Source organism: Trichomycterus rosablanca, chromosome 15, assembly GCF_030014385.1.
Source record: "Trichomycterus rosablanca isolate fTriRos1 chromosome 15, fTriRos1.hap1, whole genome shotgun sequence".
In the NCBI taxonomy this organism is placed as follows: Eukaryota; Metazoa; Chordata; class Actinopteri; order Siluriformes; family Trichomycteridae; genus Trichomycterus; species Trichomycterus rosablanca.
The window spans coordinates 7,960,828-7,976,563 of record NC_086002.1 but is presented as its reverse complement, the minus strand read 5'-3'; the positions used below and the strand labels follow the sequence as shown (position 1 = coordinate 7,976,563).

At 40.0% G+C, this 15,736-nt stretch overlaps 1 protein-coding gene across 7 annotated transcripts in view; it reads left to right on the top strand.

Moving 5' to 3' along the window:
• Positions 1 to 481: 481 nt before the first annotated feature.
• The window catches only part of sh3pxd2aa (SH3 and PX domains 2Aa), a 129,768-nt gene continuing 114,513 nt past the window's right edge, over positions 482 to 15,736 (top strand). For all 7 annotated transcript variants that reach the window (XM_063010717.1, XM_063010715.1, XM_063010714.1 and 4 more), the window contains exon 1: positions 482 to 1,117. In XM_063010717.1, coding sequence (XP_062866787.1) covers positions 1,046 to 1,117 — 72 coding nt within the window. In that variant the 5' untranslated portion in view covers positions 482 to 1,045. The remainder of the gene's footprint in view (positions 1,118 to 15,736) is intronic.

Genomic DNA, 15,736 nt, shown 5'->3' with positions numbered 1-15,736 from the left:
TTGAAACAAGTGTTACTTTTTTAATAATACTTTTTACACACAAAAATCTTTATCAGTTTCATGGACCTTCTTTAATTCCAACACAAACCCTAGGTTGGGAAACCCTGGATCACCTTAATCGACCTGACAATGTTTTGGGAGGTGGGGGGGAACCATGTGTGAAAAATACCCAACTCAAAAGAGACTGTGACCAGAAACGTGGTTTAAACCCTGGAGCTATGCAGCACCCACACTATCTGCTGCACAACCATATCAATTAGTTTCAAGCTGTCTGATCTATATGTTGAAACGTGGTGAAATGTTTGCCCGTGGTAATATGGAGTACAGACAGGGATTTCATTTTCATTTGTGCTATTATGTCACTTGAGCACTTGAAGCCCGACCCAGCACGCGCACACACGCACACGCACAAGCACAATCTTCGCTGTGTGCACGCGCTTCCCCCATCGAGCAACCGGGATTGCGCGCTCACGTTTAAAGGAGAAGCCCCGGGCTTCTGATAGCCTACACAGCGAGCCACCAAGCCTCTGTGTTTAACCAGACTTACACGGCCTATTGTAATGAGGACAAAGAGCCGGACTGTCCTTAAGGACCCGACATTCTCTGTATTATCCGCTCCTTCATCACGCAGTCGCTGACACTGGGTCAGCTGAGACGGACCGCACGGGCACGAGCGAGTTCGGATTTTAAACGCGCGCTGCTGAAGGAAATCGTTTCTGGACTTAAAGAGAAATACATGCAATGTTTTGGGATTTATGTCCATTTTACTAATTAACTCGTAACATATAAACCGCACTTAGCTGCTCGTTGATTGTGTGGAAGGGAAGAAGGAGAAGGAGCAGAATTAGAAGGAACGGTTTTGAAGGAAACGCGTTGATGAGAAGAACAGCAGCGCTACTGGAGCAGAGCTCTGCGTGACTGTCCCGAGATTTACCCTCAACACAGAGACACACACATTTACCACATCACATCCCCCGGAATTTCATTTCTGTTTGCCCCGTTTTTGTTTTTGTTTTCAAAGCATTTTATCCGAACACTGGTTAAAATGCAGCTCAGGACTGTTTTGGACGTTAAAGTGGTGGATGTGGAGAAGAGGCGACATCCTTCCAAACACTATGTGAGTAACATCATGGCCTTTTACCTGAAACACACAGATTTAGGATATGGCTGTAAGAAACACAATAAAGGAAACACACACACACACACACACACGTATATATATACACACTGCCTGGCCAAAAAAGGTCACACTAATATTTCGTTAGTCTTACTTGTCAAGTGGTTTTCTTAAGGCTACACAGCTGTTTAGTCCCAATCCCTTGAGTTCCCTTCGCATTGTGCGTGTGGAAATGCTCTTACTTTCACTATTAAACATATCCCTGAGTTCTACTGGAGTTTTTCTACCATTTGATTTCACCAAACGTTTAAGTGATCGCCGATCACCATCATTTAAGATTTTTTTCCGACCACATTCCTTTATCGAAGATGATGTTTCCCCACCGTCCTTCCACTTTTTAATAATGCGTTGGACTGTTCTTAACCAGATTTTAGTAGTTTCAGCAATCTCCTTAGATGTTTTCTCTGCTTGATGCATGCCAATAACTTGACCCTTCTGAAACAGATGAACATCTTTTCCATGACCACAGGATGTGTCTTTCGACATGGTTGTTTAACAAATGAGAAGCTACTCACTGCATCAGTTAGGGTTAAATAACTTGTTGCCAGCTAAAACATAATCACCCATGCAGTAATTATCCAATGAGAGGCTCTTACCTAGTTGCTTAGTTAAATCCAGGTGATTACCTTTTTTTTGGCCAGGCAGTGTATATGTGTGTGTGTGTGTGTGTGTGTGTGTGTGTGTGTGTATACATACATTTACACACATACATACGTACATGAGAGACACATTGTCGGTTGTATGTTTTAATAAATATGTGTGTGTCTATATATATATTTATTATAACACACAATCTCTCACATTTTACAACACTCTCATGCTAGTCCTGTGGTGTACTGTGATAAGGATCTACTTCTCAATCTGCACTTTAGAACTTACTATTAGCTTTAATGATTGTTTTGTGGAATCTTGAGAGTTGGGAGACCATAAAATGCACTTCACTTCGTCCTGGTATTCAGCAAACCACAAAAGTCACTCCACTACATCCTGATGTTCAGCAGACCACAACGTTTGCCGTAAGAATGAGAGAAATAATCAGCAAAGAGTGTTTGTACCATAGGGTGCACCAAGTCTTAAGGCTCATTTTGTTGGCTGTTATGCAGCACTTCCAGTAATTGTAATCTGAGCATCATTGGCCTCACAAAATACAAATGTATCATATAATTAAGTATGTTGATTTGGGTGCATTAGGTATTTAGCAAGTATCATGTCACATGACAATCTGCCAGTGAGCTATTACATGTAAAAACTTATAATGTTTCTGTCAGGACTTTCCTATAAAACCATTGTTTAAGATTTTAATAGATGTCACATGCAGTTCATTCATTTAATCAGCTAAAAATGTTACTAGCCACTTCAAACTCTAGCTTGGTTTTTCGTGTCATGTTTTTATACTTTGGTCCAAACCCTTGTAACTTTACATTATGTTTAGTCAGGAGTCTGGACTTATTATTATTTGTAGCTTTGGTTATTATTAGTTATTTAATTTGAAATATGCTGGCGAGAAAAAATGTGAAACCCAGTCATTTCATTTACTACAAATTTTTAAAATGTCCATAGCCACTATAAATAACTTATTTTTCGATAGAATTTAGCAAAAAGCACCTTTCATTTAATATCTAAACATGTGAAAGGCTCGCAGTTTATTAATAATATGATTGAGAATGGAGACCAATTCTAACCATTTTTATGGAAAGTTCTACATGCTCCCTTATACTAAAATAGCTTACACAATTATGTTATTTAACACACTGTACAGGGGCGGCACGGTGGCTAAGTGGGTAGCACTGTCGCCTCACAGCAAGAAGGTCCTGGGTTTGATCCCCAGGTGGGGCGGCATGGGTCCTTTCTGTGTGGAGTTTGCATGTTCTCCCCGTGTCCGCGTGGGTTTCCTCTGGGTGCTCCGGTTTCTTCCCACAATCCAAAGACATGCAAGTGAGGTGAATTGGAGACACTAAATTATTCCTAACCTTGTGAACTGATGAATCTTGTGTAATGAGTAACTACCGTTCCTGTCATGAATGTAACCAAAGTGTAAAACATGACGTTAAAATCCTAATAAACAAACAAACAAACACGCTGTACAAGAGGAAGAACTTGCAGTACAATCCTGTTCAATAATGACTGAAGAAATATGGTCAGCATCTATTTTGGTCACAACTGTCTACTGTAGCATGTGGGACTGCATGCGTATCGTATTTTCCAGGATCTTTGGTGCCTAGTCAAATGTGAATCTACTTTTGTCATAACCCTATCATTCTTACTACACTTACCAGTTATTTAAAAGGTAAACCAACATTTTACAACACAGGATCATCGTTAATGACATATCGTTTGGGTGGTGGTCAAATGCTGAGCATTTCTGGGGGTTTTCAAAGACCTTGTTCTAAATGCAGATGTAAGTGGACACGTCTATTTAGTCAGAGTAAATTTCATATTGGTAATATCTGAAGTATAAAAACTGTAAAAAGAATAAACAAAAACCTTCAGTTTTTACATGAACTTCATTTATCTAGAGGTAAATTAATGTAAGAAGGGTAATGTTATGGGTTGTTCCAGATGCCCCAAAGGAAGTATCTTCATACCCACATTATGTTTAATTCCCAAAGAAATGCACTGACTAAAGGAAAACCATTTCCTTCCCTCCACTCTCTTACTGAGCCAGTAAGAGAGTGTAATCCTGTGTTTTCCGTTGTGTATTGGTTAGGTATGTGTTGCCCTCAATACAGTTCTCAGGTCAGTTTTTCTCAAGGCATGCATGATGACAAAGTGAGAGCTCATGCTGGCCTTAACCATAACCTGTTGCTCATTATTAGTAAGCACAATCCATTAAAAAAGACGGTGAGCAGGAGCGGAAAGATTTTGTGTGTGTGTCAGTTCAGCTGCCAGACAGGAAGCTAGGAGTGACAAACTTTGCCAGATGCATGCAAGTCTGGTTCCATTGAAATAGTGCACATGGGTATGAAGTAAATTAGTGAGCACACAGCTGTGAATCAGTTGTCTAAATACACTGTTTCCGCTTAGGACCACATTTTCAAGGGATACTTACATGTTTGGCGACGCAAATGCTGTCCAAAATACCTGTAGCACAAGTTTGATTACCAAATTTTGACAAGTGTATAAGAGAGAAAAGAATCATTTATGAACTCATTCAACATCAGTAACTACTTTAACAAATCAGGGTAGTTGCCGCTCAGGTGGCGCAGCGGTAAAACACACGCTGTTCACCAGAGCTGAGATCTCGAATACATCGTATCGAATCTCGGCTCTGCCTTGCCGGCTGAGGCTGAGTGGCTACGTGAACAACGATTGGCCTGTTGTTCAGATAAGGGGCAGGACTAAGCCGGATAGGGACTCTCTCTCAGACTAGTGTGATTACGACCTTTGCTGGCTGGTTGGTGGCGCCTGCACGGAAATGGGGAAGGGGCCAGATGAAGTAAACAAATATGCAGACAAGGGCCACAGACTCTTTTGTAATAAGACAAATAAAAACATAATACAGCTAGCTGATTACTAACAATTACACTTCCTTTTTATTTGAGTGACTAATTATCCGTTTATGACTGTTGTGTAAACTAAGATGTTGCCAGTTACTCACTCACCAGTTTATAATCCTAATGGGAATTGTCAGTGAAAAAGAAGCCACCATGTTTATCCTAAAGCTTGGGAATGTTAATGCAGGCCAAAAATGGTAACGAGCAGCAAATGGCCCGCAGGCCGTAGTTTGGACACCCCTGATCTGATGGTAGTGTGGCAGCAAGATAATGACACCTGAATTAGCCAGAAACTTCACCTCAATTCATTTCATTTTCATCTATTACTACTGCTTTACTCTGGTCAGGGTCACGGTAGGTCCAGAATTACTGGGCACAATGCAGCATCACAGTTTGTACAGGACACCGCTCCATCATGAGCCTTCTGCCATCCCCTCCCCACAGCATTCCAACATGTCCAATAGCACCAGTGTCGATAGCACCAGTGGGGATTGGAACCCGGAATCCCAGCGCTCGTGGGTTAGTGTAATTTACTGATGTGCCACCAGAACGCCAGTAGCCGAAATACTCAACTTAATATTTGAATCATGTTACTATACAGTAATATATAGCTCATATAGTTATAGTGTAGCCTATTCTAGCACTAGAACTGCTTCTTTTACTATAATAAGATTTATAGTTTTGTTATCCACTTTTCACACAAACAATGTCTGTTCCCACCACATCCCTCTCACGGTTGCCTGGTTGTCATTTCCCCTCTCCTCTTTTTCCTTCTTCTTCCGTCTGTTGGCTTGAGTTGTTTGCAGCTTGTCAACAGCAGGGTGGCGGATGGGATTGCATTCAACGCAGTGCGATTACATCATGTACTAGCTATGGTCTTTGTGGGTATAGTGACATGTGTGGGCATTGTGGGAAGTCCAAGGTACTGCAGGGTACACAGACACAGGGTGCACAGGGGGTCCAGTATGCAGTGCCGAAATCTGCAGCGCTGATCCTGGATCAGCATTTTGCTCACATAGCTTCATTAGTACACATAACGAACGAATAATACAAAATAGTGCACTTTGTCTAGTGCACTAATACTTATTTATAATTGTATATTATATAAACAATTAATTAAACGCAATGTACATTAGCATTTTTTTTTAAAGAATAATACCTATATAAAAGTTATTATTATTAGACTTAAGTGTTAAAATACTTTATAGGAACTTCTGCAAATATATATTTTCAGCAACAGCATATAAAAGTATACACTGATCAGTCATAACATTAAAACCACTACCTTGTTTCTACACACACTGTCCATTTTATCAGCTCCACTGACCATATAGGACCACTTTGTAGTTCTACATAGGGCTGTCGCGGTGAGAGAATTTCCCCTTGCGATATTCAGCCTGTCTTAATATCGCGGTATGCGGTGATATCGCCATTTTTTTTTTGTTTTTGAAAATTACTTAATTTATCTGGATTTTAGAGCTATATAAACAAGCTCTATTGTTAGACCACGAAAAAATTCATTTAAATCATCCCAGCAAACCAGCAAGAGAATATTTGCAGGCTGCAATGCCATATTAACCGTCATTAAGTGTTTTAGTACGCAGAGGGTGTTTAAATATAGTCTAAATTACAAGTATTTTATTGAGTATGAACTCAATTTAATCATTAATAAACTTGCCTATAATTCATGTTGCGATTGTTTACATTTTAAAACACAAAGCCTGAAACTCAGCAGCAACGGATGCGAACAGTTGGCAGGACAATTACGCTCTTAGCTCATTTTCATTATGAATTTATTTAACATTTAATACGCCCGAATGTAAACGTAAAACAAGATGGACCCTGCAACACAAAAAAAGAGAAGAAAGAAAGAAAGAAAAAACGTGAATATCGCGATGTTGCGGTTGCTTTGCATGCCCTGCGGTTGGCTGGTCTATACCGCGATATTTCAAAATTGCGGTTAGCGCGACAGCCCTAGTTCTACAATTACTGAATGTAGTCCATCTGTTTCTCTGCATGCTTTGTTAGTCCCCTTTCATGCTGTACATTGTGTATCATTACATTGATATATCACTCAACCCTACTTACTGAAGAAGAAGTGAATATCATAATTGATGTCAGTGGTTTATTTAAAAGGGTCACTTTCCTAATAAAAGATAAAACAAAGAAAGAAATAAAGGGAGGGAGGGAGGGAGAGTGAAATACGACTCTGACCCACTGACCCATTGATCTCATGGTCAGCAGAAATTATTCCTTGACTGGGAATAACTCCCATTTACTCCCATTTCATTCTGATCCTAAGAGGTTAAATAAAAGAAGCGAGCGTCGAATCAACACTTTTCATGTCCGCTTCACCAGGAAATGATGTGTGCCCAGGCTCTACTTAATGTACCAGCTGTGACTCAGTTTGTCGGCCTCTTTAAGCGAGGTGAAGGGAGCAAACAGAGGTCATGTGTAATGTGGAAATGACCACATGAAAGGGTGGAGACTGTATATAAGTGATGTATTTGAGCAAGGATAAAGGACATGGTTCAGTTTTTGCCAAGTGTTCGACAGAAACACTGATGTGATTCCCTTTCATCATCTGCAGTTCTGTCATCTAAATACCACCAAATTAATGATTAGCAAGATAATGACTTCCTGCAGGAAGTCCTCTTACCAGGATGCTATTAGCAATAGTCGGGGTTGCTGAAAGCTAGAGGTGAAGACACATTCTACATAAACAATAGAGCATTCTGCTGTCTGAGCATTTCTGCTTTTAGGGTACTGGTTAATAAGAATGAGTTTGCTCTAACAAAATATGAAGATTGTATCTTTGTTCATTAAATCTGATGATTTTAAAACATTATAGTAGTATATGCACAAACTTACTTAAGTAAAGAAATGAACACTTCTAAATAATCGTGAATGAAAATAGATCCTGGCTCTCAGGTAGTGCAGGGATTTAACACAATAGCCCACCGATGCTGAGTTTTCAAGTTCTTGAGTTTAAATCTTGGCTCTGATGTCTGCCAGCCAGGCGCCTACACAGGCATAATTAGCCGTGTCTGAAGGTGGGAAGGCTGAAGGGATTCCTCATTGCTGCTGTAATTGTGACCTGTGCTGGCTGGTCGATGGTACCTGCAAAAAGTTAGGGAATAATGGAGAGCAGTGCGTGACTCTACGTACCCGATACTGTTCCCTGTGTGAACCAGCATCGTGCAGGTGAAAAGAAGCAGTTGACTACTGCACATGTGTTAGAGCGGGTGTGTGTTAGGTACGGTCCTCATCGGTCAGGTTTGGTGTCTGCATTAGAGGGGAAACAACTGGGTGATTGAATACCAACAGAAAAATGCATAATAATAATAATAATGATAATAATAATAAATGTAATGGTTTCAGGGGAAAAACTACTAAAGTAATGTTTGTTATACATGATTATAAGATGTATTGTTAAGGGTAACATTACATTTAAATGTAACTACATTTCTTACTCTTTGGTGCACTTTCTCTACTGGTGGAGAAGCTGGAACCTGTTTTCATCTATCCATCAACATCAAAGAAAATATTAATTGCCGTCAAACTCCTAATATCAGTGATTTTATTAGGATCAGTGTTCATTGCTCTCTGCAAAAAAGCATTTTAGACTACTGTCACAACTGGTGGAAATAAGTAAATGGAAATCACTGCTCTTTGTCACTGTTATGTAAACAATACAGCAGCTTTAATTCATTTTCATGATCAAAAACTCATATTTCATCAAAGCAGATAAGATAAAAACCCAGTAACTAAGTGCTGAAAATGTGTTTTGCTTTTGTTTTTGTTTTGTCATTTACTGATTTAAAAGCCTGTTTTAGCTAGTGGAAACCACAGTGATTCAATTAAAACTATAATTTTTTGGTTCATTCAAGATGATTTGGTACTCATTATCCATATGATTATGGTATACACAGATCAGCCATAACATTAAAACCACCTCCTTGTTTCTACAACACTGTCCATTTTATCAGCTCCACTTACCATATAGGAGCACTTTGTAGTTCTACAATTACTGACTGTAGTCCATATATTTCTCTACATACCCTTTTAGTCTGCTTTCACCCTGTTCTTCTATGGTCAGGACCCCCACAGGACCACTACAGAGCGGGTATTATTTGGGTGGTGGATCATTCTCAGCACTGCAGTGACACTGACATGGTGGTGGTGTGTTAGTGTGTGTTGTGCTGGTATGAGTGGATCAGACACAGCAGCGCTGCTGAAGTTTTTAAATACCGTGTCCACTCACTGTCCACTCTATTAGACACTCCTACCTAGTTGGTCCACCTTGTAGATGTAAAGTCAGAGACGATCGCTCATCTGTTGCTGCTGTTTGAGTTGATCATCTTCTAGACCTTCATCAGGTCACAGGACGCTGCCCACAGGGCGCTGTTGGCTGGATGTTTTTGGTTGGTGGACTATTCTCAGTCCAGCAGTGACAGTGAGTGTTTAAAAAGGTCTAATATTTTTTTTATTTTCATTGACCGCTTAATCCTGGTGAGGGTTGTGGTGGGTTCAGGTACACCAGAAAACACTGGGCATCAATTTCTCACAACTTCAATCAGTACCCCCCTTGGACATCTTGTCTCTCTACCAAAACTTAGCAGGTCAAATGCTGTCATCTGCACTGTGCATTTTGCTAAGCCAGTTTTAGTGTTTTTTGTTTTTTTTAACATCAATCTGTATGTTCTCCTCTTCACCACCACTTTATCCAGAGAGAGGGCTTTTAAGGTAAAAGCACACCTGAGTCTGACCTTACTTGTGGAATAATGATGCTAATTTTTAGCAGAATCTAAATGAGCTGTTATGTAATAGTCTTTTATAAGGCATAATTGCATTTCTGGAAACCTCACTTCTTTTCGCTATGTTACAGAAAAGCTTTGGATGATTTAGGTCAGGGTTTGTTGGAACTGTTTCTAATTAAAAATAAATTATAAACAAGCTCTTTGGATGTGGGATGTGTTTATGGTTTTCCCCAAAGTCATTTATTGTGCTCTGTTTCATTTTTGAAATGAGGTTTGAGGTTTTTACCATTGTTACATAATGCTCTTCTCAGTATTTAATTAACAACTGTAGCTTAGCGGTTAAGGTACTGGACTGGTAATCAGAAAGTTGCTAATTCAGGCCCCACCATCACCAGGCTGCTACTGTCCAGCCCTTGAGCAAGACCCTTAACTCTCAATTGCTTAGATTGTATACTATCACAGCTTTAAGTTTCTTTGGATAAAAGCATCTTCTAAATGCCAAAAATGTAAAAGTAAACCATCATACAATTCTTCACAGTAGTCTTTCCACCTTTGACACACCTTCTTTGGTTCAACAACTTTCTTCTCATTTTCTGGAATGGTTTGGTGAACATCTTCACAATCTGGAACTATTTCTTCCAGCTCACTGAATAATGAATCCACCTCAGCTTATTTATCTTGTCTGAGCATTTTATGCACTTTATGTAGGGACCTTTTTTTTGTTTTTGCTTCACGCTTTTTTCCCATTCGATGGTGTCATTGGAAATTCAGTTCTTGCATTTGTTATTGTTCCTCTATAGTGTTTCCTTAGCAGCTTTCAGCACGACATCTTTCATCTGCTGCTACAGTCAGTCTGGTGTGAAATCACCGGAGATCACAAGTAGGTTCTGCTTGGGAGTCACTGCAAATACACGTTCAATCTGCTTGTAAAATTGTTCAATCTCTTCATTCTGTTTGTCAGTAGTTGGTTTGAAACACTGGATAATATTTATATCTTCTGGTTTTGAGGCAAACGCGCCTGACATGACTCACTGCTGCTACTCACTGGGTTGTAGGATGTTAGGCATCTAGCAGCCTTTCTCTGAACCCAGACAGCAACTCCTCTTTGCCTGAGAACAGCATGTTCCTGATGTGCGTCCATCCAAAGTCTTCAAGCATCCAGTGCCTGACCACTTAGTCTCAAACAACCAACAAACGCTGATGTTCAGCCTCTCTAATTAACTACTAAATATTGATAACTTGCCAAGTGAATTAAGACTTGACTCAAAGTCTGATGTTTAGCGTTTGCCTCTGCATCTTCTCTCTCTGGTCATTGCATCCTTTTTCTCTTGTGCATCGCTCTGTTGCAAACTTTGATGAGCCAGTGGTACACTTCTCAATGCCCATCCTGTCTCAAAGTGGGTACAGTGGAGCTTTTGCTACTTATGTATTTGTTAGAATTTTAACATCAGGTTTTACACACTTTGGTTACATTCATGACAGGACAGGTAGGTACTGGTTACACAAGATTCATCAGTTCAAGTCGTTAATGTCTCCAATTCACCTCACTTGCATGTCTTTGGACTGTGGGAGGAAACTGAAGCTCCTGGAGGAAACCCACGCAGGCACAGGGAGAACTTGCAAACTCCACACAGAAAGGACCTAGACCTCTCCACTTGGGGTGTGAACCCAGGAGCTTCTTGCTGTGAGGGGACAGTGCTACCCACTGAACCACCGTGCCGCCCACGGACCTTTTTATTGTAGGTAATGTCCAAGCCAACATTGTTGGACTGTGTCCTTGGACTAGGGCAGTGGTAGCTCAGTGGTTAAGATACTGGACTAGAACTTAGAAGGTTGCCGGGTTGAGCCCCACTACCACCAAGTTGCTACTGAGCAAGGCCCTTAACCCTCTGTTGCGTGAAAGTAATTTTGAATAAAAGCATCCACTATATGCTGCAAATGTAAATGTACTCATTTGTGCTCCGTGGGATTAAATAAATTGACTGTGCATCCCAATCTCTCTCCAGCCCTGCAGTCGACTCAGCGTGTGTCATGCAGTAAAAAACTCACACCAGAAGTTTTTAAGAACTGTACTGAAACCCAAAGTTCTAGTTCCCCATGGGTGGGGTTGTGATCACTCTGCCTGGCATTTCCTCTTTGTCCTTACAGTCAAAGATGACCCTGCCAGGAGCACGGCTCCAGATGGTATCACTCTCAGATTCATAAGTACACTCAAGCTTCTTCTCCACCACAACAAGGTAGCAATCCTAGGAGAAGATATATTCCTACACGGCAGTAAATATATTTAGAACGCATTAGAGTCTCAGAAGAGTCAGCAGTCCCTAATTGATTTTTATACCCGTGTGGGTTTCTGATGTCTTCGGATGATAGATAGGGCTTCAATAGTATCCTATAATATAGTCCTGTAATAGAGATCTGTGGGTAGTGAAGTGGTAAAACTGAGAACATGGAAGATGGATAGTTTTTTTTATATATGTCCTCAAATAGAAGTCTTTAGGCGGGGTTCAGAGTTTTCGTGGTAAGGCCTGTTGGTTTTTGTGCTGCTCTAAATCTAAAGTGCTTCTCCATTTGTTCGTAGGACAGAGGACTGTGCTGTTTACTGTAAGTTTCAGATTTTTTTGGTTTATTTTTAAGTAATTGTGTAAGAGTGGTATTAGAATTTGCATGTTGAATAGTCATTTATCCAGAGAGAGGGCTTTTGAGGTAAAAGCACACCTGAGCCTGACTTAATGATAATGATGCAATTTTTTTGCAGAATCTAAATGAGTGGTTATGTAATAATCTTTTATAAAACAAAATTGCGTTTCTGGAATCCTCACTTCTTTTTGCTATGTTACAGAAAAGCTTTGGGTAATGGGTCAAGGTTTGTTGGAACTGTTTCTAATTAAAAATAAATTGAGAACAGGGTTTTTCTAGGATGTGTTTAAGGTTTTCCCCTCCAAAAAGCTTAATCGTGCCTTGTATTATTTATGAAATAAAAATGTTTTTTTTACCATTGTTATAAAATGCTCTGGGGCGGCACGGTGGGTAGCACTGTCGCCACACAGCAAGAAGGTCCTGGGTTCGACCCCCAGGTGGGGCTATTTGTGACTGATGCCCTGCAGTGGATTTATGTTTTGTCTAGAGTGTATTCCTACCTTGGTTGGGGCCGGACGACCCATTTTTATCCAAATATTTTTTTATATTAATAAATTTTTATAGCAACTTACAATAAAGACAGGATACTATCTAGGTAACTAAGGGAAGGTGGCCGAGGTCCCATGATGAATTGGTGTTCTGTCCAGGGTGTGTTACTGCATTGCACCCAGTGATTCCAGGAAAACCGAACCCATCGAGATCCTAACCAGGATAAACAGGTGGTAAAACATGAAAATAAATGTTCCTTTAAATGTTTAATATGTCCAGGAGAATTTTCTCCCATACTTTATGTTATAAAACTCTTGACTTGTTAGATTTTGTTCTGGAATTTGAATTGTTAGTCCTGGAGACCCAATTTAAATTTTACCGGTTTCCAGTACATCTGACCCAGCTCATGAGCTAAATCAAGTTTTTTAAAGTAGGAGAATCCTCAGACTCTGCAGGGCATTGGGCCTCCAGAACAAGAGTTTACAAACCCTAATATACTGTAGCTTAGCACACAGGATTTTAAAAAGACTTGTCTTGTTTAACTTTTGCTCTGGAACTTAGTGTAACAAAGTGTAACAGTCATTAAATCCATCATGTTTTAGTTTGTTGTTTGGTTCAGACTGTAGCATTGCAGTAATGTTTTGTTTGACACACTGTCGTCTCTGAGCACTCGATGTTCTATTTCTGATTTTTGCTCTGAAGGCTGGTTTGGTTCTGGCTGATATATATATTTTTTAGGTTTTTATATTTTTTAAGTGATTGCTTGTTTTCCACTGCTGGTTGCTATAAAGATGGATCTGTTAGTGAATGTGGGCAAAGAGAAGAAGTTTAAATATTAGCTTTAAATGTACAGTCCCTCCCATAATTATTGTCACCCCTGGTAAAGACGAGTAAACATGGTAATAAGAATTTCACCTTTTGGTCAGTTACCTTAAATTGAAGTAAATTTAATAGAAAATACACTTACAGCTTATCTTTATAAGTTGAAGATTACAGAGCAGGCAATTTAAGACCACCGGTCTTTACAGAAGCTCTTCGGATTGTCCAGTTTCCTAGATCCTCTCGGATGCACTCTTTATTTTAGCTCACCACATGTTTTTTATGGGGTTACATCAGGGGACTGATGGCAATGAGAGAAGTTTGAATTTGATTTTGTTCAATAAACCATTTTTATGTTGATCTGGACTTTATTAGATTTTTTTCCCTTAAAGATTCAACAAACCATTTTTAGTTTCTTGGCAGAGGCAGCAGATTTTGATTTAAAATGTTCTGGTATTTCATGAAGTCTACAATGCCAATAAGTGTCTCAGGGGCTTTGGAGACAAAAACATAATATCACAGATTGTGTGTCAGTATCACAGCTTCCACCATACTTTACACTTAAAAGAACCTGATGCCCACTGTTAACACTCCTAACACTAAACCCATTGAGTATTTGTTGCCAAAAAGCTTAACTTTTCATGTTCTCACCATAGAAGATGGGCCTAATTTTTCCATATTTAAAAAAGTCTAAATAAGACTGAACATTTCTTTTTTAAAATCAGTGATGTCACTCATTTTTATTGGAAATGTTGGTGGTGCCAAAGCATCGTAGGAGAGTTACTCTGTCTTTGGTTGCTGTAAGGCAATCAGCTTTTCTACAGCTGTGAGTCATATGACATTTGGGACTGAGGTTATTGTCTTAAAATTTAATTCCCTGAAAGGCCAGTGAATCAAAGATGGCACCATCCAGGACCCACACTTTCACTGATTGAACCACTCTTCAGTTCTTTTCAATTCTAAAGGAAATACAAACAATACACCGATCAGCCATAACATTAAAACCACCTTCTTGTTTCTACACTCACTGTACATTTTATCAGCCCCACTTATCATATAAAAGCACTTTGTAGTTCTACAATTACTGACTGTAGTCCATCTATTTCTCGACATAATTTTTTAGCCTGCTTTCATCCTGTTTTTCAATGGTCAGGACCCCCACAGGACCACCACAGAGCAGGTATTATTTAGGTGGTGGATCATTCTCAGCACTGCAGTGACACTGACATGGTGGTGGTGTGTTAGTGTGTGTTGTCCTGGCATGAGTGGATCAGACACAGCAGCGCTGCTGGAGTTTTTAAATACTGTGTCCACTCACTGTCCACTCTATTAGACACTCCTGCCTAGTTGGTCCACCTTGTAGATGTAAAGTCAGAGACGATCGCTCATCTATTGCTGCTGTTTGAGTTGGTCATCTTCTGGACCTTCATCAGTGGTCACAGGACGCTGCCCACAGGGCACTGTTGGCTGGATATTTTTGGTTGATGGACTATTCTCAGTCCAGCAGTGACAGTGAGGTGTTTAAAAACTCCAGCAGCACTGCTGTATATTATCCACTCATACCAGCACAACACACACTAACACACCACCACCATGTCAGTGTCACTGCAGTGCTGAGAATCATCCACCACCCAAATAATACCTACTCTGTAGTGGTCCTGGGAGAGTCCTGACTATTAAAAAACAGCATGAAAGGGGGCTAACAAAGTATGCAGAGAAACAGATGGACTACAGTCAGTAATTGTAGAACTACAAAGTGCTTCTATATGGTAAGTGGAGCTGATAAAATGGACAGTGAGTGTAGAAACAAGGAGGTGGTTATAATGTTATGGTTGATCGGTGTATATACGTATGTATAAATCCCATAGATAAGTGAAATGGATTTTGGGTAAAAATGAAACAGCAGTCTCTCACTTTTACATGCATCCGTTTAAGGGTTTTTTTTTGTAAGGGGGGTTTACCCCCTGCTGTTACTGCAGTCCTGATGTTTGATAAACTGGTATTTGTGTAGCTAGCTACAGAAACACACTGTAGACAGGCATGCGTGGTATGTAGGATTGATAACACCATGCTGAGAGCCATGTCTCAGTGTCAGATATACAGAGACGACGCTACCTAGAGTACATACAAACATCAACACAGTAACTGTATACAGCATTACATCTATCAGATACTATTACTGTAGCATTCTGACTCACTTATTCAATCCTGTTAATGCTGCACTTACATGTTATGGGAGCTCTTAGTTCCACTGACCAACTGGGAACATTACTCACATTTAGGGCAGAAGTAGGGATGGAAATATTTCCAGTTTCTTTTAGCTTAGTGTCCCAGTAAAGCAGGGGTGTCAAACTCATTTT